Source organism: Ixodes scapularis, unplaced genomic scaffold, assembly GCF_016920785.2.
Source record: "Ixodes scapularis isolate PalLabHiFi unplaced genomic scaffold, ASM1692078v2 PGA_scaffold9__187_contigs__length_104089568, whole genome shotgun sequence".
NCBI classification, from domain to species: Eukaryota; Metazoa; Arthropoda; class Arachnida; order Ixodida; family Ixodidae; genus Ixodes; species Ixodes scapularis.
Window position 1 is genome coordinate 80782695 of NW_024609884.1, and position 26135 is coordinate 80808829.

The window sequence follows — 26135 nt, forward strand, 5'->3', positions numbered from 1 at the left end:
ATTAGATTTTATTATAAAAATAAAGATAATTAGCATTGTTTTTGTTTTTTTTAAACACAATATTTGGTTCTTTAAAAGCGAACGGTGACTCAAGCAACTCAAGTCAACGGGGAAAGTGGCAGTGCCAACTCAGAAGTCGCCATGGCGCCGCAGGAGATGCTTCGACGAATGATGCTTTTATTCCTTTTGGGAACAATTTGCATGGTGCAAAATTTGCTTGCCACGGCAGAATGGAACACCAAGGACTACATGAAGAAGGAACACTCTCTCGTGAAACCTTACCAAGGTAGGAGCCTCGCGCTGTGTCTTGCTACGCACTTGGCGGCGTCTCGGAAAGTGGTTTGGGAGTCGCGAATATTTTTTTTTTCCTTGTTTTTAATTAGCCGGCGTTTTGTGTGGAACTAAGCGTTTTTTTCTAGAGTTTGCGGTAGTAATTGGTGAGTTTTAACTCCACCTCTCTGACTCTTTGCTTGCGAGTTATTGATCGCCACATGGGGGTGTCCGGGGGGTCGTGTCACGGGTCGCTTGTGCGCTTGTTTCCAACTTGCGTGGGGATTGCGGCCGTGATTCGCCGATGTCGTTTGCTCTCTGATCGCTTCCAACCGGCTTCGCGTTTCGTTTACCATTTACCAGGTAACTCAGCCGCGTGTGTATTACCGAACTCAGACTCCGTCAAATATGAAAATTGCGAGTTATATGTTATTCTGCGAGGATACTGAGAACACTCTCTTTCGCTCCCACGAACCGTTCAAAAAGCGATAAAATTGTGTACTCGCCCTGTTGCGTGTGTGCTAAGGCCAGAAATTTTAGTTATCCTCTTAACTTCCCACAGGAGTCCTCATACTCCTTTTATTGAGCTGTGTTACACTAAGGGTTAATTTCTTATCATAGCTCTTTATCATTCGATCGCAAAGAAAAGTTACCAGCCGCGACCTTTTCTCCTTCTCTGTCTCCTCCCGTTCTCTGCGCACCTATACAATTGAGTTATCCGTACTGCTTTTCCCCCAGATGCTCGTGGCAGGTGGCAAGCTTTTCTACGGCGCCGCGGCTGTCCTCGGCCAAATACATATACAAAGTATTTTTTCAAAGAGGCCGTTAATCGCCAGTGTCTGTTCAAAACCCTTGTCGGTTTTGAACAGACATTATTTGCCGTACGTTGGGGCTCCAGCTGCCCTCTGGTGTTGTTTATATTTGCTTTTATAGCCTTTCTGCTTGGATGCACCTTTGGTAGCGTGTGGAACCTATTCATGTTCCTACGTCATCAGCTGCATCATCAGTGGCGAAGCCAGCTGCGACCTGAGGCTGCAACAAGTGGCTGCTAAGGGCTTGTTTCCCCTATGGAAATGATACTGCGTTGGAGGCTGCTCTGCAGCCGACCTTTCCGGTGTCCGGCTGACGTTGTTCCTTCCGCATCTGTCCATTGTGTTGTGGGCCAGCGATCTGAGCACAGCTAGTGCCAGGGAGGGGCACCACTTGTCTGTCAGGTCATGTAGTGCGGAATGACGTCTGTTCTACGAGAGAGAACTTCCTTCTTGGCTTTAGGCCAGTTGCTTGCCCTTTGTTTTTGGAAAGAAGATACCATTATTTTCTTTTTCTTAAAAGGAACTTTTTGCACGAGTATTGTTTGTCGCAGTTCTTGTGGACAGGTGTGCCAGATGCCCTTTGTTGGATTGGCACATGGAGCCCCCAAATTTGACTTTGTGGACGGGTGGAGACTTTTTGTGTATGTTTTGGCTTCTTTCAATAGTCTTCCTGGTCAGTGATCCGTTCACACTGCTTTCTGGCTCAACGCTCAACTACGAGTAGTCTGTCCGGCCGTGTCTCTAACACACTACGTTTTTTTGATGATCCGTGTTTCAAAGGGGGCCAGGGTTGCGTGACATGTTATATGTAGTTAGTCCCATGACTGCCATGTTATATCCTCAATAAAAATTTTCTTTTTGCTCGAAGAGTCAGTGTGCTGTGAGAGAGGAAAAAGAGCACACATTCTAGAGACAAATAAATCATTGTCAGTTTGAGAGCTCCTTTTTTAAGGATCACATGTTTCTTGAGAGACATCTGCTATTTTTCAATCACTTCATAGGTGCTGGCGCTAAATAGCTGTACTAAATGTTAGTAAAACATATAAAATAGCGCAACAGAAAGACAAGGACAAGAAGTATACAGGACAGGCGTATACTTCTTGTCCTTGTCTTTCTGTTGTGCTATTTTATGTTTTACTAAGATGAACCAACTAGCCCAACAACGTACCCTACTGTACTAAATGTGTTCATTGTTTTCGCTTCATATTCAATCTTTTTTTTTTTTTTTTTGCATAAATAGGAAAGTTTTCACAGTTTTATCTGAAAAAGAAATCGATTCAGTTTGTTTATCCTATATCAGCTCTTTGCGAATTTCAGAGCTTGCATAAATGTTATTTATTTATTTATTTGTTCAGGACACCTGCTGAATCGTAAGGTATTTTGTTGCATTTTAATGGTGTGTGAATGACACAAGTGCCGCTAACTAACTACACAAAAAAAATGTAACGTGGGCAAGCAAAAAAAAATAGACAACTGCAATTTATGAAAAGATCTATTGTATTTGATACATCCTGTATGTCTAAATACTCAATTGAGCAGGTTCTTGTCATCTTGTATGGCTGAAAGCTTACTTTAAACACATATTTGTGTGCTTGAATGCAGGTACACTGTTAGCGCAAACAAGACAGTGGCACTTTTTTGCATTTTACTGGGGCAGGTATAGAACATTCCACTAAGGGCTCTTTGGGAGGTGCCATTTTGTTTGACTACAGTGCCATCTACATACACCCGGGCATTTCAACGAATTTGGCGGGGTAAAAGAGGGAAGGGGACATGCCCGATCCCTCTAGCAGATGATGAACCAGCCATTCTCAATATTTGGGCAGTTTTGGTGGGCTGTACCGGAACTGCCCAAACATTGCGGCTCCATTTCCCTCTCTCCTCTCACCCAAGTGAATTTTTTGTTATTTATGTACTTATACCTACTGCTAACCTTTTTTAGGAGGCTGTGGCAGGAAAGGTTAATACATTTTATTCTACTAGAAGTTAACCAAAAGTACAATAAAATGTAGAACATACACAGTAGTAATATAGAAATGCGACAACAAAAAAGACTAGAAACCTTACAAACATGTGTGTATAGTTGGTGACAGGTTAATAGTGAAGTGCAAGCTCCTCCCACCTCTTTCCACTTTAGCAGAGCGAACGCTGGAGAGAAGGCACCTTTTTCTCCGGCGTTCGCTCTGCTAAAGTGGAGAGATGGTGGGGGGAGCTTCCACTCTGCTCTCAATTTGTCACCAACTGTAGTCAACTTTTCATGGTCAGCCTTCAATTCGACTGGAGCCGAATTAACATGGACTTCAGGAAGACTGTTCCACTCTTCTATTGTTTGTGGGAAAAAATAGTATTGAAAAGAGTCTGTGCGACAAAGATATGGAACTTGCGCCCTATTGTGCAAACTTCGTGTAGCTCGGTCCAGTTGTGCCGTCAAATATCTTAGATCCTGTATTTTGGAATGGTCTATTGATGCGCACCAAATTTTTCCCCTGAGGTTAGAGTCCCAAATGTGCACTTTCCATCACACTACTAGTAGTTTTGATAACAGCCTCTAGATTCAAAAAGAAAAACCGACAAAACTGGCAATCACTTATTTGTGCTACAGTGTTTTGCTATGTTAACTGCATGACACTGCTTGTGTGAACATGACCTCACTGTTTTACGATAAGACTGTGATGGCGCAGGCGAGCTGGTGTAGATTTACCATTTTCTTGAACCACCTGAGACTGGGTGGAGAACTAAGAACCGAAAGTGGAAGAGACGGGAACAGAAAGGACAGGAGGCGTTGTCTCAAAGTCAGCTGACAGTTTATTTAGTAACACTTCTATATATACCAAAACCTCAAACATCGCCAACCAATCGCCGCAATCAAAAAACCCAAACTTCAGGTCCAAAGCCCAACAAAAGACATGACATATTTTCCGGATTTGTCATCGTCCTAGTACAAACAGTCTTTCCTTATCTGCCGATAGTCCAAGCTTCTGCAGACGCAAAGAACCCCCACCACTTTTTGAATCCTGACCCAACGTGCTGAACAGATTACCAGTAAACACATGTGCCTAAAAAAAAAAAAAAGTTATTATTTAGACAATTTACTTTCAAAGCGAAAAGACCCACACACATCAACTATCCACGTTACACCCGCAAAAAGGACTTGGAAGTGGGACCCAGAATCAGCGATGCCTGACTTATGCAGTTGCCTATAGAATCAGTCCTAAACGTCTCTTTCACTACCCTTTTGACATTGTTCTCCTCCCTGCACACGACTTCTGTTCCCGACCACTCTGCCGTGCAGTTGCTACACTCTTGTACATGTTTTGCTATATGTGAATTAGCCGCTTTGATCTTTACATTTCTCTTATGCTCTGTTATTCTGTCATTCACACATCTCGAGGTTTGCCCAATGTATTTGAATCCACACACTAACGGTATCTTGTACACTACTCCATTTTCACACGGCACTGATTTTTCCCGATGGGCTTTCTGGCACCCCTTTTTCTGTCAAGTAAAGTGTTAGATTACCCAACTTGCAGTCTGTGCTAAATACTTTGGTATTTTACCTTAAATGGGTATTGGCGAGCACCAAATTTTACTGCTTTGGTTAGTGTTCGACATGAGTACTTCCCACTATTAAGCTGGTGGGTTTGACAACAACCTTGTATTTTGAAAAGAAAAAGTTAAGAAAAAAAAAAAAGTTATCGCTTGTTCGCATTAAGTCTAACGTCGTGCTATGTTGATGCACCATCATTTTGGGCTTGATGCCAACTTGTGAAAATCTGACGCAATAGAGGGCCGATTGAATTTTGGGCTTATTCTACCATACTGCGCCACTAAAAGTTAATTTTCTTCAACGGGGTCTACAAGGAAGGCTTGGATTCATAAGTCTAGAACAATTATCCTTAGTATGTTCTGGGCATGGATGTTAAAGCACAGAAGACATTTGAATGCCAGGAACAGCACCGTGTTGCAGGATGCATCACTTCATGGTTGTGCGCATGTCAATTCAATGCAGTCCCCATATTTTTAGTAGTACTAAAACTCTCCTACATATGATGCAAATCATGAAAATCAAAAGCAAGGTGTGGTTAGGTACCTTCGGATGGGTGGTGAACTGTGAAGCATTGCAGCTGACAATCCATATTTTTGTCATAGTGACTTCACCTCCTCGCATGTCCTTCGTCACAAAACTGTGATGTAATTCTAATTTTGTGAGGAGTTTTATGGTCATTTTTGTATTCTAAGGCATGCTCTTCTGTGCAGTAGCTCGGAGGGTTTGAGCACTGAGCTGTGGGGAGCGCCTTGATTACATACTTTTCCTCCCTGCAGCATTGCAATGGGCACAACCTCTATGCTTGATGGTGCTTCATGTAAGCACGAGCTTGTCCAACTTTAGGCACTTACCACTGCCAGGCGCTTGTGCCTGTGGTTTTTCCTTTTTTGCATAATTAAAGATAAATTGTTGAGTGTGACCTTGGCAAAGGAAGTGCAGATGGTTAAGAGCTTTTTCTTTTAAGCACTGCCAAGATTGATCATGCCCGTCTGGTGGTGTTTTCAGGAGCGGGCATGACTATCCCAAACTGGGACTTCCTTGGAAACACGATGGTTACCGGCCAGTACATTCGACTGACACCAGACCGCCAGAGCTCGAAGGGCGCAATATGGAATAATGTTGTAAGTAGGGCTGTTGGTGCATCTGGTCCCTTCCGCTAACATTTGAGCCATACTTATTGCTGCACTTAGCATGTGAAGTGGCTCTCGCCACAAACCACAATGTGTTCGTGAGGCTACTTATATGAAATGTGTTGTGTTAAAGTATTTATTTTTTAACAATTTTTCATCTTCTACTTTGCAAATTCCCATTTCTGGTTGGTGTGATCCTGACTTGTATGGCAAAGACAGAAATAATAGTGAAGAAAAATTGAACCATGCTTGTAATACTGGCATAGGCATTAATGCAAGAAAGATAATGATAAGGTTTTTTGTTTTTGTTTTTTGGTGAAAAACCTAATTTTGCTATGTACATGTTTTACTGTAGTGGCAGATTAGGAGTTGGTAAGATGGCAAAAGACTGAAAAGTAATGCTTCCCAATGTCTGCTCTGGCGGGAGCATAGCGGACTTAAACCCAATCTAAACAAATGAATTCGGCAAAGGCATGGTTGCATACTGTGCCCTTCTATAACTTTCTTTTGAACAAAGCACACGTCTAATTTTCTGCACAATGTGAAAGGTGCCAATCATGAGATACGAAAAGGTCAGTTAGGAAGCCACAGATAGCTGTTGGACTCAAAATAGCGACTTACACTCAAGTTTTGAGCACGACATCATTGACCTGCTGAGAGTCCAAGAGCGTGTTGCCTTTTTGGTTAGAATGCATTCTTGGCTGTGCTGTTCATTGGTTTCTTTCATAAATTACAATGATTAGCCCTCTCGATAGCGTGCAGGAAGGTAGAAATGAGAGGTTTGTTCATAAAACAATTGTTCTAGATTTCAGTAAATGGGACATATACTGCTAATACTCCCTTTGTAGTGCCCACTTGGAGCATTTGGAGGCAGTTGAGTATACACTGACTTCATCTTTCCAGCCTTGCAAGTCCAAAAACTGGGAAATGCACGTGCATTTCAAGGTTCATGGCAGTGGCAAGGAGTTGTTTGGCGACGGGTTTGCAATTTGGTACGCCAAGGAAGCCTTACAGCTAGGTGAGGCAAGACAACTGCAGTCATTACTCTTAGGTTCTGGTGGGCGAGAGTATTTTATTAGGACTGTGCTCTTTCTTCAGATACCATTCCGCTTAGGTTCATATCCCTTTCCATCTTGAAAAACCCTCAGAGACAGAGGAAACAGGAATACTCTGACACAATGTCAAACTAGGTGCTGTGTTTGTGACCTTGTGTTATATCATTCCATTACATTTAGCTTTCCTATGTCTGTGTTTTCCACCACGGAAGTTGTTTCCCTGTTGAATCATTTTTTTGTCAGTATGTTTTATTGCTGGTAAAATCAAATTACTTGCTTCACTGCCTCGTTGACTCTGTGGTCCTGGCACACATTCCAGTCCCTACAAATGAAACCTTCTCATCTTTCTTGGTACCTGCAGCAAATAATGAGAATTGCACTTTTCACTGAAAGCATGTATATGAATGTGTGATTGGAACTTAAGAATACCCTGTGTAGCATAAGATCAGCTATGATAGCATTGTGAGCCCTGTGGGACTGATGCATATGCTTATAAAGCTTAGCTAGAAAACAAGGATATGGCTTGAAAACCAGGTGCACTAAAGAATTGTCCAAGCTAATGGCCGTTACTGTAAACACAGGCAGTGCAGAATACGAAAGCTGAAAGATTGAGACTCGCATCAAATTTTATTTTAAAATAAAAAAAAAAAAAAAACTCACCCCCATTCCCGCCCCCCCAAAAAAAGTGTGATGACAGAGTGTATGTTCACTTGGTAAATTTAACAGGACAGCACAGATGCCCCTGCGTACCGAGAATGTATTTTATGTACTATGGGAGTTGTCGGTATGACCATGGTGACCATGGTGCAGATCTGCTGGGCAAGGTTCAGTGGGCTTGCCACCTAGATGTTTTATTTAAAATCGAGCATCTAAAAACTCCCAAGTTCGATTATTTCAGTAGGAAGTTCGAAAATTTCAAACCTTCGCAAGTCTGGATTTACGTTCTGCACCCCAAATTCTTGAACGCGCCCAACTCGGTCTTCAGAAAGCTCACAGTTGTCAAACTTATATGAGTATTGAAAAGATTGCACTATTCAAACTTGCCTGTTTCATGCATCTAGGGGTTTCTTGGTTTGTATTGCATTTTCTTATGCGGTGAGGTGCCTGCCATTGGTTTGATTGAAATGGTACAGTGATGTGATTATGCTTGTTACAGGTCCCGTGTTTGGAAGCAAAGACAAGTTTTCAGGGCTGGCCATCTTTTTTGATACTTATGCCAATCAGAATGGACCCCACAATGTGAGTATGATTTTGGATCTAAGCATTTAGAGTAGATGCATATCATGAATGGGCACATTTCTGCATAAGTATTGGGACTTGATTTATAAAGAGTGGTGGGACTACAAAAGTTTCAAGCTCCAAATGTTGTACAGCAGCTGTATGTTTGTCGTATGGTACCCCAAGGTAGTAAGTTGGACGGGTAGTCAACAATGGTCCTGCCGACGTCTGAACCCTCGGTAACGTTGACTCAGCTCTCCGACGATGCAATTTTCCTGTAAGATTACAAACAAGTTGGTACCAAAAAGATAGGAGTCGCGTTACATTATTCTTAAAGGGAATTGATACTCTTCGCTTGTTTTTTCTGAGAGATGATGTTTTTAATAAAGGAATACAGTAGAAAGAGCTGGTTAGACATTGGGTTTACATCCTAATGCTCACTTTTTATCATGAAAAAGGACACTGCATGCAAACTGATGTCATAACTTGCCCTTGTGCCATTGCAGCATGGCCACCCTTACATCTCGGCAATGGTGAACAATGGGACGCTGTCGTACGACCACGACCGGGATGGCACGCACACAGAGTTGGCGGGCTGTGAGGCCAAGTTCCGTAATCTCGACCACGACACCCACATTGCCGTGCGCTACGAGAATGACGTTCTGACGGTACTTCGTTGCCTCTTTGAGCCTCACTAATGTTTGTCACAGTGTGCTCGCGTCTTGTGCCCAGTGTTGGCAGCAGTTTTTCCACTAAATTCAGCGGTTCTCAGCGTTGTCTAGAGTTAGAAGTTGCCGTTTAGTGGGTGGCTGGATTTTTAGCAGTTTTGAAGATGCATCGGCATTTTTTCTGGGGGTGTAAAATGTTTTATAGCTTCCGTTTATCAATCGTAGATGGCTGAAGTTCTGTGGTAAGTGCAAGTCGTAGGGTCGTCGCCTTTGCCTGCTCGTAATGCTCGCAATGCCATTAAGACATTACTGTGGCAAACATTCGAACATGCTTTGAACTGATTTGTGCGTATGTGTTTTCCAAGTCTGTGAGATCAAATAACGGTAATAAAGTATGCACTAAAATTTAAAGAAAAGGGGGATGGGAGGCTCTGCAGAGCGCAAATTTCTGCTTCTTGCACAGCGGCTGCGATGACATCAGAACGCCGAGCTCTTATTGGCTGATTGAAAAAAATAGTGGGTAGACCTCATCTAGCATTCAGGTCTACCCACTATCCTTTCAATCGAAGCTCGGTGTCGTTTTGACATCACTGCAACTCCTGCGCAAGAAGAGACGACTTGCTCTCCGCATAAGACGGGTGGCCAAACCACGGCTCGCGAGCCACATGCAGCTCTTCGGGTGCCCAAGTGCAGCTAGTGGCTCCCTAGTAAACCCCCCATGCAGGCAGGCTGTGTTTTGTCAGCTTTGTGCCATCATACGCACATCGGACAAGGTCCTTGTTCTATGAATGGAAACCCAAAAGTGGGAAACATACTGAGCAATCGCTTAATGAGTGGAATTGAAGGTGGCCACCGACCGAGCAGGAAAAACAAATGCAGACAATGCCTAGAAACAAATGCAAGCGGTGCCATGCCTCCTTTTTATTGCCGCTCTTCATTTAAAATGTTTTTATTTTATGGCTGTGAATATGTCTGCCTGGCTACCTCTGGTATAGGACTTAAAAGGGGCACTAAACAACTTTCTGCGATAGTCTTTATGGTCATAGCTCTATCTATGGACTCTAAGCATCCTAGAAAACGAAGCACTACATTCAAGCGTGGCAGATTTCTCTATTGAAATTGGCATCAAAGATTGATTAGCTTGGATGTATCACAGACAACAGAGGCTGCCGTCGGACAAGGAGAAAGGCTTCTCTCCAACGGCGCCCTCTGGTGTCTGCGGTAGTTGCGATGTAATCAATCTTCGATACCGATTTTAATAGATAAATATGCCACGCTTGAATGTAATGCTTGGTTTTCTAGGATGTTTAGAGTCCATAGATTGAGTAATGACCATAAAGACTATCGCAGAAAGTGGTTTAGTGTGGTTAGTGAAAGTTCCAAGCAACATGAGACTTGCGAGATGCCACTACCGCAAAACAGAACTTTCTGCAAGGCTTGCGAATTTGGTCGTTGAAGCTTTGAACTGCCACCAAAAGTTGGACAAAAGATCAGAACAATGGAGGTGTATGTCACTAGTAGTGCTGGGATTTTCGGAAGATGTCCCAATAATAATGTCGACTACTAGTAGACATCTACCAAGCCATTTCGATCTGATTTTCAACAACTTTGTTGTCCCAAATCATCCTGAATTTATGTTGCGTCTCCCATGACATTACAGATTTTCCTGATTATCTAGATTTACCATAAAATGTCCCGTCATTTAACTCGCACACCTGTACACAGTGTGCCTTTCACCCGTTGATAATATTTCTGCATCGGCAAGGAGCTTGCGTGATCTTCTTTTGCCAATGGTACAGTGGCGTCCGAACTGCACGTGTTGGCGAATATGAGCACCTGCCTTCAGGCAACGTGCAGCCTCTCTCGAACGAGAAAGTATCAAAGGAGCATGTGATCTTAAATTGCACCGACATTTCCCCGCCCACCGACCCGCTCGTCATTGCTAATTGCAGCACTCTGCTTCGAGACAGTGGACTGTCCAAAGTGTTGGTGATGATGGCTTATGCCAGTAGAGCTCACTGAAGCAGTTCTTTAACTTTAGTGGTTCACGCCTGAATAGAAGTCTCGTTTTAAATGTGATAACATGTATCTGTTATCGCATTAAGTGGGACAGTTCAGCGTGAATTTATTAATGCTTGCTGGAACTTGTGACCCGATGGGGTCCTGTAAAAAAGGCTGCTTGCCACAATGACTGACCAAGCTTCACATATGCAAGTCGCATTCCAGTCTCAAATACATTTTTGCTAACCTAAAGCCTGTTAGTTCCCTTGCTCATGCTCTGCATCGCATGGAAGAGTAGATTTGCGAGATGCACCCTATGGTAAATTTGTTTGTGTCCGACATGAACAAAAGTGCTCTCGAGATCCGTGAAGCAGCATTTGGTCCTCTTCACCACTATAAACCTACCCTTGTCTCCTGAGCCTGTGGTGACCCAATCGGGTACATTTTCAAGAGCATTGATGTGCTACGCAGAAAACCACGACAAGGTGACAGACTTTGTGAAGAAATTAAAGCTGACAACTGCTGCCGCAAAGCTGCTGCAAGAAATTATAACCAGCGATGCTCTTGCTAGTGAGCAGTTCAGCATCGAGAAGTATGGATTTATTTCAAACGCGGTTGCACGGCTGGAAATCGAGGGGCTTGGTCTAAAGACACAGTTTGAAATCTTTGATTGTGACAGAGAAGTTGGATGGTCCTGCGAAAGACAAACTTTGTAAATCGGAGCGATTGTTCAACTAAGAGTCTGTTAATAGAGGAAAGGCATAGCCTAAGCAACTAGACACTTAAGATGTTTCAGAGTGTTTACTTCACTGCAAGAGTGAAGGGAAAGCAAGACAGTCCTTCGCTGCAAGAGTGAAGGACTGTGTGTTTTGGTAATAAAATTAGGCTGATTAAATATTTCAGCGCTAATAAAAACACTGACTGTATTCACGAAGTGCACAATGTACTGGAAAATATTTTTTTTTGCATGCCCTGTCCAGATTTTGTCACGATTTCAGTAATATTTTTGTCCCGGTGTTTCCAGCTCTAGCAATAGAAACTCACCTGGAACCAGTGTAACAGGAAGATGACGCTGTGATTATTGTTCTGTGCATGGAAGCGGTCAGAGTAAAAAAAGGAGAGCTTCCTTTTTAAAGATTATTTTTTATTTGTTGATATTGCCTCTAAACCAATTATACCAGTAAAGTGCATTAGAAATGTATTCTTGCCCCGTGCCTTGAATTTTTTAGTTTTTCGGGATATCTATTGTGGATTTTTTTTTTTAGTTGTCAACACTGCTCTTATCTCATGGTCAGGTCTCAACGGACATTGAGGGAAAGAATGCTTGGAAGGAGTGCTTCACAGTGAAGGGTGTGCAGCTGCCGACCAACTACTACTTCGGAGCGTCCGCAGTTACTGGCGACCTTTCGGACAACCACGACATCATCTCGATGAAGCTGTTCGAGATTGACCTTCCAACCGAGGTATGTAACGCCCCGGGTGCAGCTGGGTAGTGAAGGCGGGGAGGGGGCGTGGCGTAGTGGGCCCGCCCCGGGTGCCGCTGACCCTAGTGACGCCACTGCGTAACACTCTGTGCAACTTTTCTTTTTGTGAATTCAGTTGCACTTAATGAATTGATCGGGAACTGTTCCTTTTTCAGAAACAGCGGGATACTGAAGACCGATCCAAGATAGTTCCATCTGCATCATATTTTGCACCTCCCAGAGGTGAGTGCCAATCCTTGTACCACAAGTTTCCCTGGACTCTTTAGTTTCAGCCAGTAAGATTGAACACTGAAGAAATCTGCAGTGATACAATTACTCTGCCATTTGTGACAAGCTGCACCAAAGTGCTCACTGTGTTCCATTCTGCCATGTTTCACTACGCAGTCTGCACTAACATAGGTCGGTTCAACCTTTATATGGAACGCTGACAGTGCTTCGCAAGTTTTCGCAGTATTTGTCATCAATTAGAGTTTGTTTGGACAGGTTAGTTTGCTATCGCAGTGCGGAGAAGTGAAACTCGCAAAGTGGGCACTGCGCAGTTCATGCAGTTTGTTCTGTTGCTGCAATGCACAACATATTTTATACACTGATCAGCCAAAACACTGACCACCCACTTAGTACAGTATTGAGTGACCTTTGGCACACAAAACAGCTGAAGCCAGTCTTGGCAAGAATTGTACAAGTCCTTGGCAAGTGACCCGAGGAAGATTGTACCAGATTTGCAAGCACAGGTATTGCAGTTCCTGTAGATTACGAGGAGGTGGATTACGAGCTCCAAGCCGGCGCTCCTTCACATTGCGGATTGCTATCTGGCGAGTTGGGTGGCCGGGACATTGACTGGAATTCATCATCATGCTCTTCAAACCACATTAGCACAATTTTGGCCTTGTCACATGAAGCAGTGTTTTGTTAGAAGATTCCAGTTCCGGTGGGGAAGACAGAAGCCATGAATGGGTGTAACTGGTCAACAGTGACGTTGACATAGTCCGCAGTTTTCATAGTGTCCTCTACAACAACTGCTCGTCGCAGTGATGCCCATGAGAACGTCCCCCAAAAGCTTAATACTGCCACCATCGGCTACCATCCGCATCAGCAGATAATGTGGATGGTACTTTGTCCAGGCACGCTCATTCATAATGTAGGGGTGGTCATAATGTTTTGGCTGATCAGTCTATGCACTCTGTGCAGTATGACGAGGAATCGCGCAAGCATGCTTCCTGCATCACACGTGCTGCTCTGGAAGCACCGAATGGCGATAACTGTAGTCTCCTCATGAGAGTTGTACTTAGGCAAGGCTATTGTGGTTTAATAGAAAACTTGAGCTATCCTGTGAAAATTGCCTCGCTGTAGTGCAGTCACATGCAAAGAAGAAAAATACTCCTGAAATAAAGAATCACTGGCTCAAGTCTGGCATCTCTTTAGAAAAAGGAATTTGATACATGCTGATGCAACTCTACTTGCCATTAAACTTCTACAAAAAAAATAAGTGTGGCTATTTTAGGTATGTGAGTTAGGCTGCAATATCCCGAGTAGTTGCATGTCATTGTAAGAGTATTCCTAAATCTCCTTGACTAGATTTAGCTGGGTTTCAATCTAGGTAAAATTTTTATGTCAAATACATGGTTAACTTTTCATTTCTGTGTAGGTCTTCGGCTTTTCGATGGTGCAGTGAATAAATATACAGGGTTTTTTTGTTTTTTAGGGGCGAAGCTCCTTAGGGGCTAGCCATGTCCGTATGTCCGTCCGATGTCTGGCGTCAAGTGCTCATGCTCACAAGCACGTGCTCCCGTGCTCGTGTAAGGAAAAAAATAATAAAAACAACTGCATCTCCACGTGGTGAATGATGTTGATTGGGGCGAACCTCTGGTGGTGCTTGTCTGCGTAGACGCTGAGCCACAGCATGCCGAGCCTTTCGTTCGTTTTCATCCATGTCAGAAAGAATGTGTGGTATGGAACGTGGTTATATACGCATTTGAGCATTTGACCGCAGCGCCCTCCCGTTTATAAACGTTGAGCCAATGCATGCAAAGTTTAACGCGATTATATACGCATTTGACCACAGCGCCCTCTCCTATATAGACGTTGAGCGGCTACATGCAACGTTTCATCCGTGACATCCCCAGCTCTCGAGTTACTACCACATCTCAGAGCCCCCTACTCGTCCCGCAGTCGTGGCCAAGTGGTTAAGGCGATGGACTAGAAATCCATTGGGGTCTCCCCGCACGGGTTCGAATCCTGTCGATTGCACAAACATTTTTTTTTTTTTTTGCCCTCCACGAGCACGAATACCAGCAAGATCGATGTGAGCACGGACGCCAGACGGACAAGGCTAGACCCTAAGGAGCTTCACCCCTAAAATTTTTCTTATGAGCTACTATGCAACAAATTTCGGTAGCTGCGGCTGTGTGAAAACAAGACTGAAACGTCGAAGAGCTCAAAACACCCGAAAAACACTGCCCCCGAAGTTGGTCTAGTGTGTTGCACTGTCCCAACTTTGGAGACGGCGTTCTTTGGTTTTTTTCAGTCTTTTCCATGACTTGCTCTTGGTTTTGATTTGAAATAATCGTTTTTGCGACTTATTTGGTTTTAGGGGAACCACTTAAATGCTTCCAGTGCCATTTAAAGATATCAAAATATGTTATTAGTGCATAACTGTGTCTAAACAGTGCCAGAAAATTAGTTTTAACGATGCTGATGGCAGAACATAGTAATTGTGGTGTAGTTGTTGCGACATAAAGGCACTGGGGAAAATTGCCACGTCTGAAGTAGGCCCCGTGTGCTTTGCAAGGTCGTGCCAACCTCCCTCTAGAGATGTAGCTGGAACGACTCCCTTGCTCCACATAAGTGGGGCAGTCAGACAAAATTGTGTGCGGATTTGTTGACTGGTCCCTTTTTCTTTCTCCAGATCACATTGAAGATCCACCCCCAGCAATGTCTGGAACCAAGCTCTTCCTGATTGTGCTTTGTGCCATCCTCGGTCTGGTTTTGTGCATCATTGTTGGATTCATAGTGTTCCAGAAGCAGCAAGAAACATCCAGAAAAAGGTTTTACTGATTCCAGAAGTGGGGGTGGTGATAAGGTGCCAGTCCTTCCAAGAGTTCCAAGGAGGTGGACAGAACAGTCATTGCAAACAGGCCTGCAGGAGTGAGCAGTTTTTTTGTTTCTGGCCATGTATTTTTTTAGTTTTTCCTTATACATTTCATGGTCATGTTTTTTTGTCGTTTTTTTATGGCTACCAATACTACTAGTTGTCAATGTTGTGTATATGTGTGAATGAATGCTTCAACAATGTGTAAATGAATTAGTTGAGTGGTAGGCTGCCTTGGAGGTGGGTGGGGATATCCGCCCACGGCAGCCTGGGTGTGGGTGACTACGATTGATTGCATGGTGTACTGCTAATTTTTAGAGCAGACGGCAGGGCATTGTTGTTTCTTCCGAGGGTTTTGTCCTCTTGTGTCTCGCCGATTTTGGAAAAAGGGTATCAATAAACATCTTTTTGGGACATTTTATTTGGCAGCTAGTTGTGTTTCCTCAGCACTGCATTCTGTGGAGCTGCTCCTTGATCACTTCAATTTGTTGAGCACTGGGAAAGAAAATAAAATGTATAAACCGGCCCCGCATGTGCCAGCGGAAATTGTGTTGAGACACCATATGCCATACCATTTCTGTATTGCGTCGGCCCTGAAAACGGAAAAAGTGGCCCGTTAAAACGCAAACAAAACAACTGTGCCTAAACCACGCTGTACCATGAGGTTCAGTTGCAATAAAGCGCCTATTACACTGTACAGTAGAGACTGCAATATTTTGCAAGTTGAACTACAGGAAGCGCTGTGCCTCAGGTACCAGGGCCGGATCGAAATGCGAAGTGCAAAACGTGGAGAAACTGGTGCTTTTGCACTTCGAAAAGTTCAGATACTGCAAGTAAGGGGAGGCACTCACTTGATCGAATGACGTTTTAGCGAACGCCCACGTTTCATCGAATGACACTTTAGCGAATAGTCGGACGCCGCGAAGCGGCGTTTTCGGGTGGGCCAAATGAGTTCATATTTTTGTAATGAGTTGCCGCAGACTGTCGCCGCGAAGCGGCGTAAAGCGCAGCGCGACGGATGGGTTAACGCGCGCCCCCGTTATTCGCTAAAACGACCATTCGCTCAAATGTCGCCGTTCGCTAAAATGTCATTCGCTCTTGTGATATGGACCCGCAAGTAAGCCACGCGGAAACTTACTGTAGCTGCAAATTAGTAGCCAGCATCTGCATCTTGATCAGGTTCTGCACCGACAAAATACGAACATTTAGTAGTGCCTACTCAACGATGACCACGACTTCAGCTTACGACTTCCGAGTTGTGAACAGCATGTTCCTGTAGAGCGAAGTTTCTCGCTGTGTGCATCAGGGTCTGTGACAGCAGCATCCAGAAAACGCATTGAGATGGGCTAGCAAATTTTGAAGTCAATATAACTCCATAAACTTACCGCCGCGTACGTTTCTTACCTCGTTGCTTTTGGACCCCTTCACTATTTGTCTTGCAAGGGACCCTACACTATTTACGTTGACCTGGATACGATCGCATAACCTCTCTTTCGATTCCACGAAAAGGCTGCGCGCACTGGAAACCGAACTAGTCATTCCGATGACTTGGTTGCACTTTGTCCGCGAAGAGGTTCTTACTATTCAGGAGCCACCGGTGTAGTATTGAGTTAATTAGACATGCGGCTGAGATTATGGCATACGTGACTGCTGATCTGAGGTCCCAGTAACAGGGTAAGAATATGAACAGTTTCACCGTTCCACTACAGTGGGTTCTGGTTGCACTGGCAGTTATTTGGTAAACACAGGACCACAGGACTAAAGAGAGGAAGGAACCGCAACTCCACAACCGAACGCCGCTGTGGTGGCTGTGGCTGTGGCGGCCGGAAAAGCCGGAAACGATGAGACGAGGACGAATGGATGGATGCTAATCAGGCAGAGCCGTATATGTAGAGAGTTTGGTCAATGGGAGGCGCGGGCAGAGCCAGGGCGTGCGGCAGACTCGGGAAGAGGGCTTGGCATGCTCTCTTGACCAACCAGAAGCCGAAAAGAATCCCCTAGCGGTGGTAGCGAGAAACAGTTCTGAGCCGATCGATCATCGAAGGTCTGTGTTCGTAGATGATTTTAATAAGTGCGTAAGAGTGAAGTGTAGTGACTCTTTGTGGTTGAAAATAGGGTGCACGTGTTGTTTTATTATGATCATGCAGAAAGATGTAAGAAACGAATGCGCCGCTCAACTCTGTTTTGCGCGAACAGAGTGTGACCGCTCTGACGGCAGATTCCCGGCGCTCGGCGTTTGGCGTAAGGATTATGTCGATCTTTCCGCTAGTCGCACTCTTCCACCATCATTTTAGATGAGTGTGGTTGAAACATCACGCGTACCATATTTTCAGCCATCGAGAGTTACTCTAATGCAGTTATCAGGTTTGTTTCTCACGACCACCGCCAGGGTATTATTTCCGGCTTCTGGTTGGTCACATTCGAATTTCTGAAGACGCCCTGGGACACGCCCAGCCCGCTTTCGGCCAATGGCGCCGCTTCATTTGTCTCCTATACTTCCCAACGAATGGCCAAACTCTCTACATATACGGCTCTGTAATCAGGTAGAGCCGTATATGTAGAGAGTTTGGTCAATAGGAGGTGCGGGCAGAGTCAGGGCGTGCGGCAGACTCGGAAAGAGGGGAAAGAGGGCTTGGCATCCTCTCTTGACCAACCAGAAGCCGAAAAGAATCCCCTAGCGGTTGTAGCGAGAAACAGTTCTCATCAAAGGTCTATGTTCGTATATGGTTTTCATAAGCACGTAAGAGTGGAATGGAGTAACTTTTTGTGGTTGAAAATAGGGTGCACGTGTTGTTTTGATCATGATCATCCAGAAAGATGTAAGAAACGAATGCACCGCTCAACTTTGTTTTGCGCGGACAGTGTGTGACCGCTCGGGCGGCAGATTCCCGGCCCTCGGCGTTTGGCGTACGGATTATGTCGATCGTTCCGCTAGTCGCACTTTTCCACCATCATTTTTGAAGAGCGTGATTGAAACATCACGTGTACCATATTTTCAGCCATCGAGAGTCACTTCAATGCAGTTATCAGGTTTGTTTCTGGGGTTTCTGGCGACCACCGCCAGGGTATTATTTCCGGCTTCTGGTTGGTCACATTCGAATTTCTGAAGACGCCCTGGAACACGCCCAGCCCGCTTTCGGCCAGTGGCGCCTCCTCATTTGTCTCCTATACTTCCCAACGAATGGCCAAACTCTGCTCTGGCCTGCACCATTTGTAATGAGCGGTAGCTTGCGCCACCTAGCCCATAAATCAAAAGTATTTAATTTTTTTTTTCTTTTTCACTTGTCACGATTCGAATATGAACGCGGGAACTGCCTCGTTCGACCATTGGTTCAACGCTAAAGCTGTTTTTACTACTTTTACTTTATCTTTTTTTTGTATCTTCTGCATGACATTGCATAAATGTTGCATATCTAATGCAACCGGTACAAAAACAATTTGTATGGTTGCTCATGCATTCATTTCGATGTGAGGTGACCAGTTAATGCGGAGCACAAGTTCGTCTGCTTCTTTTGCAGGGGTTGCAGTGACATTAGAATGCCGAGCTCCAATTGGTTCCGAAAGAAGGATAATGGGTATAAACGAACTCAACTCTGTTACGTCACGGCGCGGTGGTGCTGCATCGGGCGCACTTCCGGTCTGGGGCTGTGGGCGGAAGTCCCCATGCGAAACGTGTATTCCTGCATTGTTTTGAAAGGAACCTGACAAAAACCTCCCTTGTCATCAAAGTGCCACGACTGGGACTGTACCAAAAGAGTCGAGTAAGGTTTGAAGGTCGATCAGTTTTTATGCGCTCGGTTCGCCCGAGAACGTGGATATGTGCCATGAAAAGGGAAAACCAGACGCCATCGGACCACGTTTGGTTGGGCGGGAAGCACTTTGGGTTGAATTCACAGATACTTGTGGTCATCAGATTTATTTATTTTGTCCAACATGAACGCCAGAAAACCGTCAAGTTGTGAGGACCACCTATGGGCTGCGTGATCGTTCGAACTGTCGACCGCTCTTTCAAACGTTTCTGCTTGTCGTCTGCTCTTTTAGACGTCATCGGCCCGTAGACCAACTGTTGGCCCGGTACTTGCGATAAGAAGTAAGTGCAGGCCTCAAAACACTTCAGCTTGAAGGTTGGTAAGCAGGCTCGATGCAAACAGTAGATACGAGGAGATGTTGATCATTGTTACCAGTGGCCATCGACACCGACCATCTCAGCTACGGTTCACGCTTTTGCAGCCCGAGCAACGTCGCGACTGAAAATTGCAAGCGAAATTCTCATCATGAGAATCAGGCTTTAGCGTACATTCTGCGGCGTCCACTCGGAATGAATCGCCAAATGTCACCTTATTCACGCAAAGTTTTGCAGTGTAATTCATGCCTCAGTAATTTTGCTGAGGCTGCTCAAGTAGTCAGACATTGCCAGGAAGACGTAGAATCAACAATTCCAACACGAAAAAGGGCGGGGGGGACTCACGCCGACGCCGACAACATCGCATTTCAATGGTGTGTTAATGGGCGACGGCGAGCTTCTTACCCACACTCCATCGCACATGCGTGGCGCCGGTAGCATCCGCTAGGGGCACTCCGATTTGTTTGTCAACATAAATTGGTGTGTACCTAAAGGCAGCTCGCATTGAGGTCTACCCACTACCCTTCTATCAAACCAATCAGAGCTCGGCGTCTTTCTGATGTCACCGCAACTCCTGCACAAGAAGCAGACAACTTGCTCTCCGCGTAGCTTTCCCTCGCACTGCGAAAGATACGAAGGATGCAGTGCTATGCGGAGCGCAAGCTCGTGTCAACCGGGAAGTCACGTGATGCTCCAGTGACGTCGTTTCTCCGTGTCACGCTATTTGGCCGATTAGTGTCGCGTGATTTTTTTTTAAACTTTTTTTTCGGGTTTTGTTGGCTATAACAATGGCGCGTCATTGAAAACTTTTTAATGGCGTAGATAACGCAGATTATGCCATGTCACGGAATTTTTATAGATGCATTCCCTTTGTGCTTCAATGCTTATGAGCTCGGTCACTCGATCCATCTGCCTAATTATGCCGAAATTGTTCTTGCCGCTACACTGATTCTCTATGAAATGCATTAACATTTAGCGCAGGAATTCTGGCCCTGCGAAGGATTGGAATTCCAAACCTTGCAACGGTCCACATACTATCTTCGGAGAGCCAGTCTGTTCTCTCGCGCGTCGGCTGTTTCAGATGCAGCCACCACAGCTTCCCTCAATCATCGCCTGCGGTCCACATACTGTTGTCTTCAAAGAGTCAATCTTTTGTCCCGGGTGTCCGCAGTTCCGTGCAAACGGCATCATCGCTGCGCCTTGGTTTTTTGTTGTCGCATATGTACTGCCACCGCTACGACCGCTTATCTTTCGCGGCACAGCATTGGAAGTTTGACAAAAAATTCCTTCCCTCTTGTAAGAGGGAAGGTGGACGTGGCGGACGTAATGAGCGAACGATTGAAGCAAAAGAACAAAAAGGGAACCGCGTTGTAGCCTCGCGAAATCAGTCCAGTCCTGTCCAAACCACGACCGTCCAAAAGAAAGACAGGTGCATACACCAAAGCAATAATTGCTAATTAATAAAAAACGAAAAAAAAATTTTTCAAGGGAAGTTTTTAGCACCGCTTCCCACTTTAGCGGAGCGAACGCTGGAGAAAAGGTCGCCTTCTCTGGCGTTCACTCTGCTAAAAGTGGAAAGAGTTAGGAGAGGAGCATCCCCTGAACTCTTAACCTGTCACCGACTATATGTTTAAGACTGTAGCAGTAAGCGATGGAAAGAATACTGAAACCCTACACATTTTGGCCACTGCTAGCGCATGCCCAACATGTGTGGCAACTTGTCTCCGTGCTGTAGAGAGAAACTTTGTCACTACAATACAACTATAAGCCTGGCGTCTTTAACGATTGCATCACACACAAGGGACATGCCAGCAGTGGTGTAGCCAGAAAATATTTTTGGTGCGTGTTTCGAGGTACTGGTGCAATAACACACACAATTTAAAAAGAAAAAAAAAAAAAAATATATATATATATATATATATATATATATATATATATATATATATATATATATATATATACTGTAATTGACTAAATTTTCACGAATTTTGCGAATCGCCTACAATTCGCGAAAGATACATCTAGCGAACAATTTGTGCAATATGTGAATGCTACGGAAGCTACACTCGATTCGCAAAAATTAGAACCTGCGAATAATTACAAAGTTTCAGCTTTGGCCCGATTCGCAAAAATTTGAGCCCGCGAAAATTAAGTCCGTTTACAGTATATATATATATATATATATATATAGGTAAAGTGAGGTAAATATAAAAACAATGGACCGGGAAAGGTTAATAAGTCAAAGATGCATACTGTCGGAGTTACTAATTCGAAGTTTATTACGACGTTTCGAGCGGGGACCGCTCTCTGATGAAGAGCGGTCCCCGCTCGAAACGTCGTAATAAACTTTGAATTAGTAACTCCGACAGTACGCATCTTTGACTTATATATATATATATATAATAAAGAAACATTTCAAGGGGGTGTTCTGACACCTGAACTACCCCCTTGGCTATGAGCCTGCATGCCAGGACAATACCTTTCCAAATTGAAAAACAGACAGGGGTTGGGATTGATTTCAGGAACCATACATTCTGCAGCACATGGAGCTTGTGCCCTATGTACTCTGAGCAGTGGAACATTGACACACTAAGCCACCTATCCCCTCCGACACTGTCTGCATTGCCCAGTATGTACCGTAAAATACCGAGCAAGCGCCCACTCGAAAGTTGAAGATAATCGTGAAAATATAGGGAATGGGCACATGTGAGGCCATCAATTACACATATATATGTAATGTGCATATTTTTTCAGGTGTGTCATATTTTGGTGGTGGGCAGATGCACGGTACTCTACGGTAGATGCCAGGGCCCGAGAAAAAGAAATGATATTATGGGTGATGTTTGTGCTGCACAATGTGTGCATGAGATAGACATCTTGTTATACCCCGTCATGAAAGACTTTCATTAATGGTGTTCGACTACAGACACCAGTGATTCAAACCAATTCAGGAAACTTAATAAAACAATATAAACTTCTCCAACATATTTGTGGACACACAGAAATAGCAACAGTAAGAAATGATATAACAAGAGTTCCTGCACAGAGTGCAACCATGATTTTCACACCATGATTGTCTTTCGGCACAGCTGCCTTGGAGCATCCACATCATGCAGCATAAAAGAAAAGGCGTGGTGTAACTGCTAATGAAACTACCCCATGTTCAAGCAGTAACAAGATGACAACTCGAGTTGATGCAGCTTCATTCAACATTTTTATATTTGTTTCTCAGGTTTACTGAGCATGTATAAATAAAGAAGATGAGGAAACCCCTGTTGCCATTCACTTTATTTATAATGGGATTGAAAAACATTTTTTAGCACATTATCAATTCACAATCTAACCCGATATCAAATAGCATTCAGACATATCAGGACATCGTTCTAGCATGTGTAGTAAACAATATACTTAAACAAGCTCTCGAGGAATGCCCTGAGGAATGCAACACCAAAAACCACAAAAAATGCCAATGACTCTTATTCCAGTTATAGTCATAATCAAGCGCCCAAACAATTTACATTTGACTAGATTTTGTTAAAGTGAATGTAAACAGTGTATTCTGGTCTACAAACATGACTAATTGTTACTTCACCAATGCTGCCTTCTTTTCAGGAAATAAACATAAAATCCACATACTGCATCAGCACTGCTTGAAGAGAAACAAGTTGGTTAATGTTTCCTTAAATATCACACCTGTGATTTTGCACACAAAGCACAAAAATAGTCAAAACTGGTCAGACAAACTTGAGGAAGCGTCATCAGTAGCAGCTGACATTTCTCTAATAAAAGACAGTGTTTGTGACTTCACCTTAGGCTCCGAAGAAACTAGATCTTTTAGCAAAATATTGCCTGCCACTCTCAAGTTCCCAAAAGATTCTTTGTATCCTTTACAAGCACATGACTTGATGCACTGGATCCCAGTACTGTCTGGCTTGAGCTGAGAGTTGAAACAGAGGGCAAAGCATGCACTTGAAGATGAAATTATAAGCTCGTTGAGGCAAGTTGAAACACATACAATATACTATAAGGAAAATATTGCGATGTTATCATATTCCACGCAAGTGTCCTTATCCGAGTATGGCTGCTAGGAAATAATATACCCGCAGCAACAGAATGTAGACAGGACGTGCCTCAAGCATTATAGTAGGCAAGGCCGACTTTTCATAGAAATTATAATGCATATTGTTCATCGAGCAAACAATATATAATTAGTGACAGCATTGTAAAGCTCAAAGGCAAGAAAGGAATATAGGGGTATCTGCTTTAGAGATACGTGGTACCGAACTCTTGCAGAAAAGTCAGCTTGCACTTTTTATACGTGGCTTGTATAGATGTCATATCAGCCGCCATTGCTCCGTATCGTGCTCCTGTGCCCGTACCTTCTACAGCATACATTTGGCACCCTCCATTCTGTTCTTCTCGGCAAGGTTTGCCGACAACACATTCAATGGTATGAAATGTATGCTGCGGAAGGTACGGGCGCAGGAGCATGATACGGAGCAAAGGCGGCTTTGGTACGGTGCCAATGAAGTCGGGTGCAAGGCATGAATAGCCTATGCCACCAGTGGCGTAGCCAGGATTTTTTTTTTTTTTTTTTTTTCAGATTTTGGGCGGGGGTTTGACGCCCTATAAGCTCTCCTCCTGGCTATGCCACCATATGTTAGACACTCACTATGCTAAATAGCTCCACAGAAAGAGTTGGTATTGGCGAAAAGGCAGTTAGACATGATGCACCTAAGCATCGCCCACAACAGACCGACAACACAAATTTCAGTGGTGAGGTGCCTTTGATGAGCAGGCGGCGATTTTCCCTCTTTGCGGCGGGTGAGGGTACCATATCCTCGCAGCAATCCCCCTATCGATGAGGTCTTTGGCGACGTTCATCCTCACTTGGCCGTTCTCTCCAGTTATTACAAACATGTCTACCTGATACACGCCCGCCTCGGAAGTTCCATAAAAGACGGCCTCCAGCTCTGCGCCTGGCGTGACGCACCAGTCCGCCATGTCTCGAAGACGCGTGCTGCTGGGCGACGTCAGGCGGCGAAGAGAACAGGGAACAGCCAGGCAGGGAATCTTGGCATCAATTTCAGACAGGGGAAACAGCTTGTTCATGCCCAGCACCAGGGTAAGTCCGTAGTCCACACAGAAGACCTCGGCGGATATGGGCATGCCGAAGCCGTCCTTCTGAACGTCTAGCACGAAGGCCCTGGCGAGGTCGAAGTTCCTGCCGGTGTCCGCTACGCAGTAGGCACCCACATTCAGCGTGTAGAAGTGCTCAGTCTGTCCGCGGACGAAGTCTCGGATGTACGGATCGCGGTGTTTGTCGTCCTTCAGCCTGAGCCAGAACTTTGTAGGGCTGATGAAGTTGCTGACCCAGACGGGCAAAGGGACCTTCATCGGAATATCTGTGAGCTCGGGGATGAGCGGAACTTGCATTGCTTGGAACTCGAATATCAGCTGCGCGGAAGCCAAAGCTGTCAGCGGCTGACCACCGCCGATCAGTTAAACCCAGCAGATGGCAGAGCGTAGCTGAACGGCTGAACCCCCAAGCTACAGTGGGCTAGCTGAGCTGAGCCAGCTGAGCTGTATTTCGTGAGCTGAACAAGCTAAACAAAGCACATTTACCGCGTGAACCAATATCCGAAGTTCCGAACGCCCCAACGTTGCGTGAACAGGCGTGAAGTCTTGAGCGCCTTGAACCGAGGCTTCAACAGCACAGTCAACCAAGCCAGCCGCCGGATGGCCAGCCACCGAACTTTCTTTCTTTTTTTTTTTTTTTTTTTTTTTTTTTTTACGTAGTTTCAGCTAACGTTTGTTTCAGCCAGCGTTTGTTTCAGCAGTTCAAGCGTTCCAAATTCGGCGGTTTTCGTAGACCGTTTCGTTTCCGTCTCAGGCCGCTAGGGACTGCAACATGCTGTAAAGTTGGGGGGATAGATGAATATTGGGCTGTTCCCTTTATATCGGGCGGTAACTTGCGCCACCTAGCCTTAAATAATAATTAAGAAATTTGTTTTTCTTTTTTGTTTTATTATTTTTTCCCTTTACCTCTCTGCAACTATCACCGGGCAGGTAGAGTACTTTCTAGGAAGACCTTTGGGGGATCGGGCAAGAAAAATAATTAATTAATTAATTAAACACCGCCCCCGCCTCCTCCCCCGGGCCCCGGGCGAGCGGTGTTACTGGTGTTACCCCCAAACCACACCCACTGGGGACAGGTGTGAGACTTTGGGCAGGAGCCACGCGGGAGGAAGTCCCAATATTCCTCTGTCCCTCCTGACCCCCAACTGTGCTAATTGTTCGTCCTTGTTTCATTTTCCCTCGATTGTATCCACCAGCTTTCCAATGTCCTTTTTGTGATGGTAACCCTTTTTTTCTCCATTCTTCCATCCTCGTCCGCAAAACCGAGCGCCCCCGTCAAATCCGCCGACACCTCTGAGAGAGCAGGACGAAGCCTCGTACATTCTAAAACAAGATGTTCTCTTGTTTCGTTCTCATTTTGGCAAGTGGCACATACCCAGACAACACCTGGACATCCCCAGGATGTCCTCAGGACAACCTTTTGAGGACTGTCCTGAGGATGTCCTCAAATTATCCTGGAAACATCCTAAAAACGTCCTATTGTCCGGCCTCAGGACATCCTCAGAACGTCCTCAGGAGGGCAGCCAAGGATTTTTCTAGTACATTTTTAGGACAATGCACTGCAGGTGCAGCTGTTCACTGAGCTGTTAGGATGCTTTCA

At 44.7% G+C, this 26135-nt stretch overlaps 3 protein-coding genes across 4 annotated transcripts; 1 reads left to right on the top strand and 2 right to left on the bottom strand.

The window, feature by feature from the left end:
• Positions 1-91: 91 nt before the first annotated feature.
• LOC8040621 (vesicular integral-membrane protein VIP36) lies at positions 92-15694 on the top strand. Its single transcript, XM_002400894.5, has 8 exons — positions 92-286; positions 5635-5750; positions 6663-6777; positions 7971-8053; positions 8539-8700; positions 11997-12164; positions 12341-12407; positions 15091-15694. The coding sequence occupies exons 1-8, from the start codon at positions 142-144 to the stop codon at positions 15237-15239; spliced, it is 1005 nt and encodes a 334-aa protein (XP_002400938.1). The 5' UTR covers positions 92-141; the 3' UTR covers positions 15240-15694.
• LOC8040623 lies at positions 15677-17180 on the bottom strand. 2 transcript variants are annotated; one of them, XM_002400893.4, is made up of 5 exons: positions 16678-17180; positions 16520-16582; positions 16412-16455; positions 15846-15866; positions 15677-15768 (listed from the first exon to the last, which is right to left on the bottom strand). In XM_002400893.4, exons 1-5 carry the CDS (start codon positions 16810-16812, stop codon positions 15717-15719), a joined length of 315 nt encoding a protein of 104 aa, XP_002400937.1. In that variant the 5' UTR covers positions 16813-17180; the 3' UTR covers positions 15677-15716. The 2 variants fall into 2 exon arrangements, with proteins under 2 accessions (XP_002400937.1, XP_040072038.1); XM_040216104.1 differs by having other exon boundaries at positions 15677-15866.
• Positions 17181-22665: 5485 nt separating this feature from the next.
• Positions 22666-25306, bottom strand: LOC115315793. Its single transcript, XM_029975098.2, has one exon. The coding sequence runs from the start codon at positions 24830-24832 to the stop codon at positions 24167-24169; it is 666 nt and encodes a 221-aa protein (XP_029830958.2). The 5' UTR covers positions 24833-25306; the 3' UTR covers positions 22666-24166.
• Between the last annotated feature and the right edge of the window lie 829 nt (positions 25307-26135).

Excerpts from the sequence above, each read along its gene's own strand:
- LOC8040623 (XM_040216104.1), bottom strand. The coding sequence starts at position 16,812 with ATGACTAGTTCGGTTTCCAGTGCGCGCAGCCTTTTCGTGGAATCGAAA. Across the intron at positions 16,456-16,519 it reads CTGTTCACAACTCGGAAGTC|AACCTGATCAAGATGCAGAT; the intron begins GTAAGCTGAAGT and ends TTGTCGGTGCAG. Across the intron at positions 15,867-16,411 it reads GCTACTAATTTGCAGCTACA|GGCCGACGCAATACAGAAAT; the intron begins GTAAGTTTCCGC and ends TTCCGTTTTCAG.
- LOC8040621 (XM_002400894.5), top strand. The coding sequence starts at position 142 with ATGGCGCCGCAGGAGATGCTTCGACGAATGATGCTTTTATTCCTTTTG. Across the intron at positions 6,778-7,970 it reads CAAGGAAGCCTTACAGCTAG|GTCCCGTGTTTGGAAGCAAA; the intron begins GTGAGGCAAGAC and ends TGCTTGTTACAG. Across the intron at positions 12,165-12,340 it reads AGATTGACCTTCCAACCGAG|AAACAGCGGGATACTGAAGA; the intron begins GTATGTAACGCC and ends TTCCTTTTTCAG.
- LOC115315793 (XM_029975098.2), bottom strand. The coding sequence starts at position 24,832 with ATGCAAGTTCCGCTCATCCCCGAGCTCACAGATATTCCGATGAAGGTC.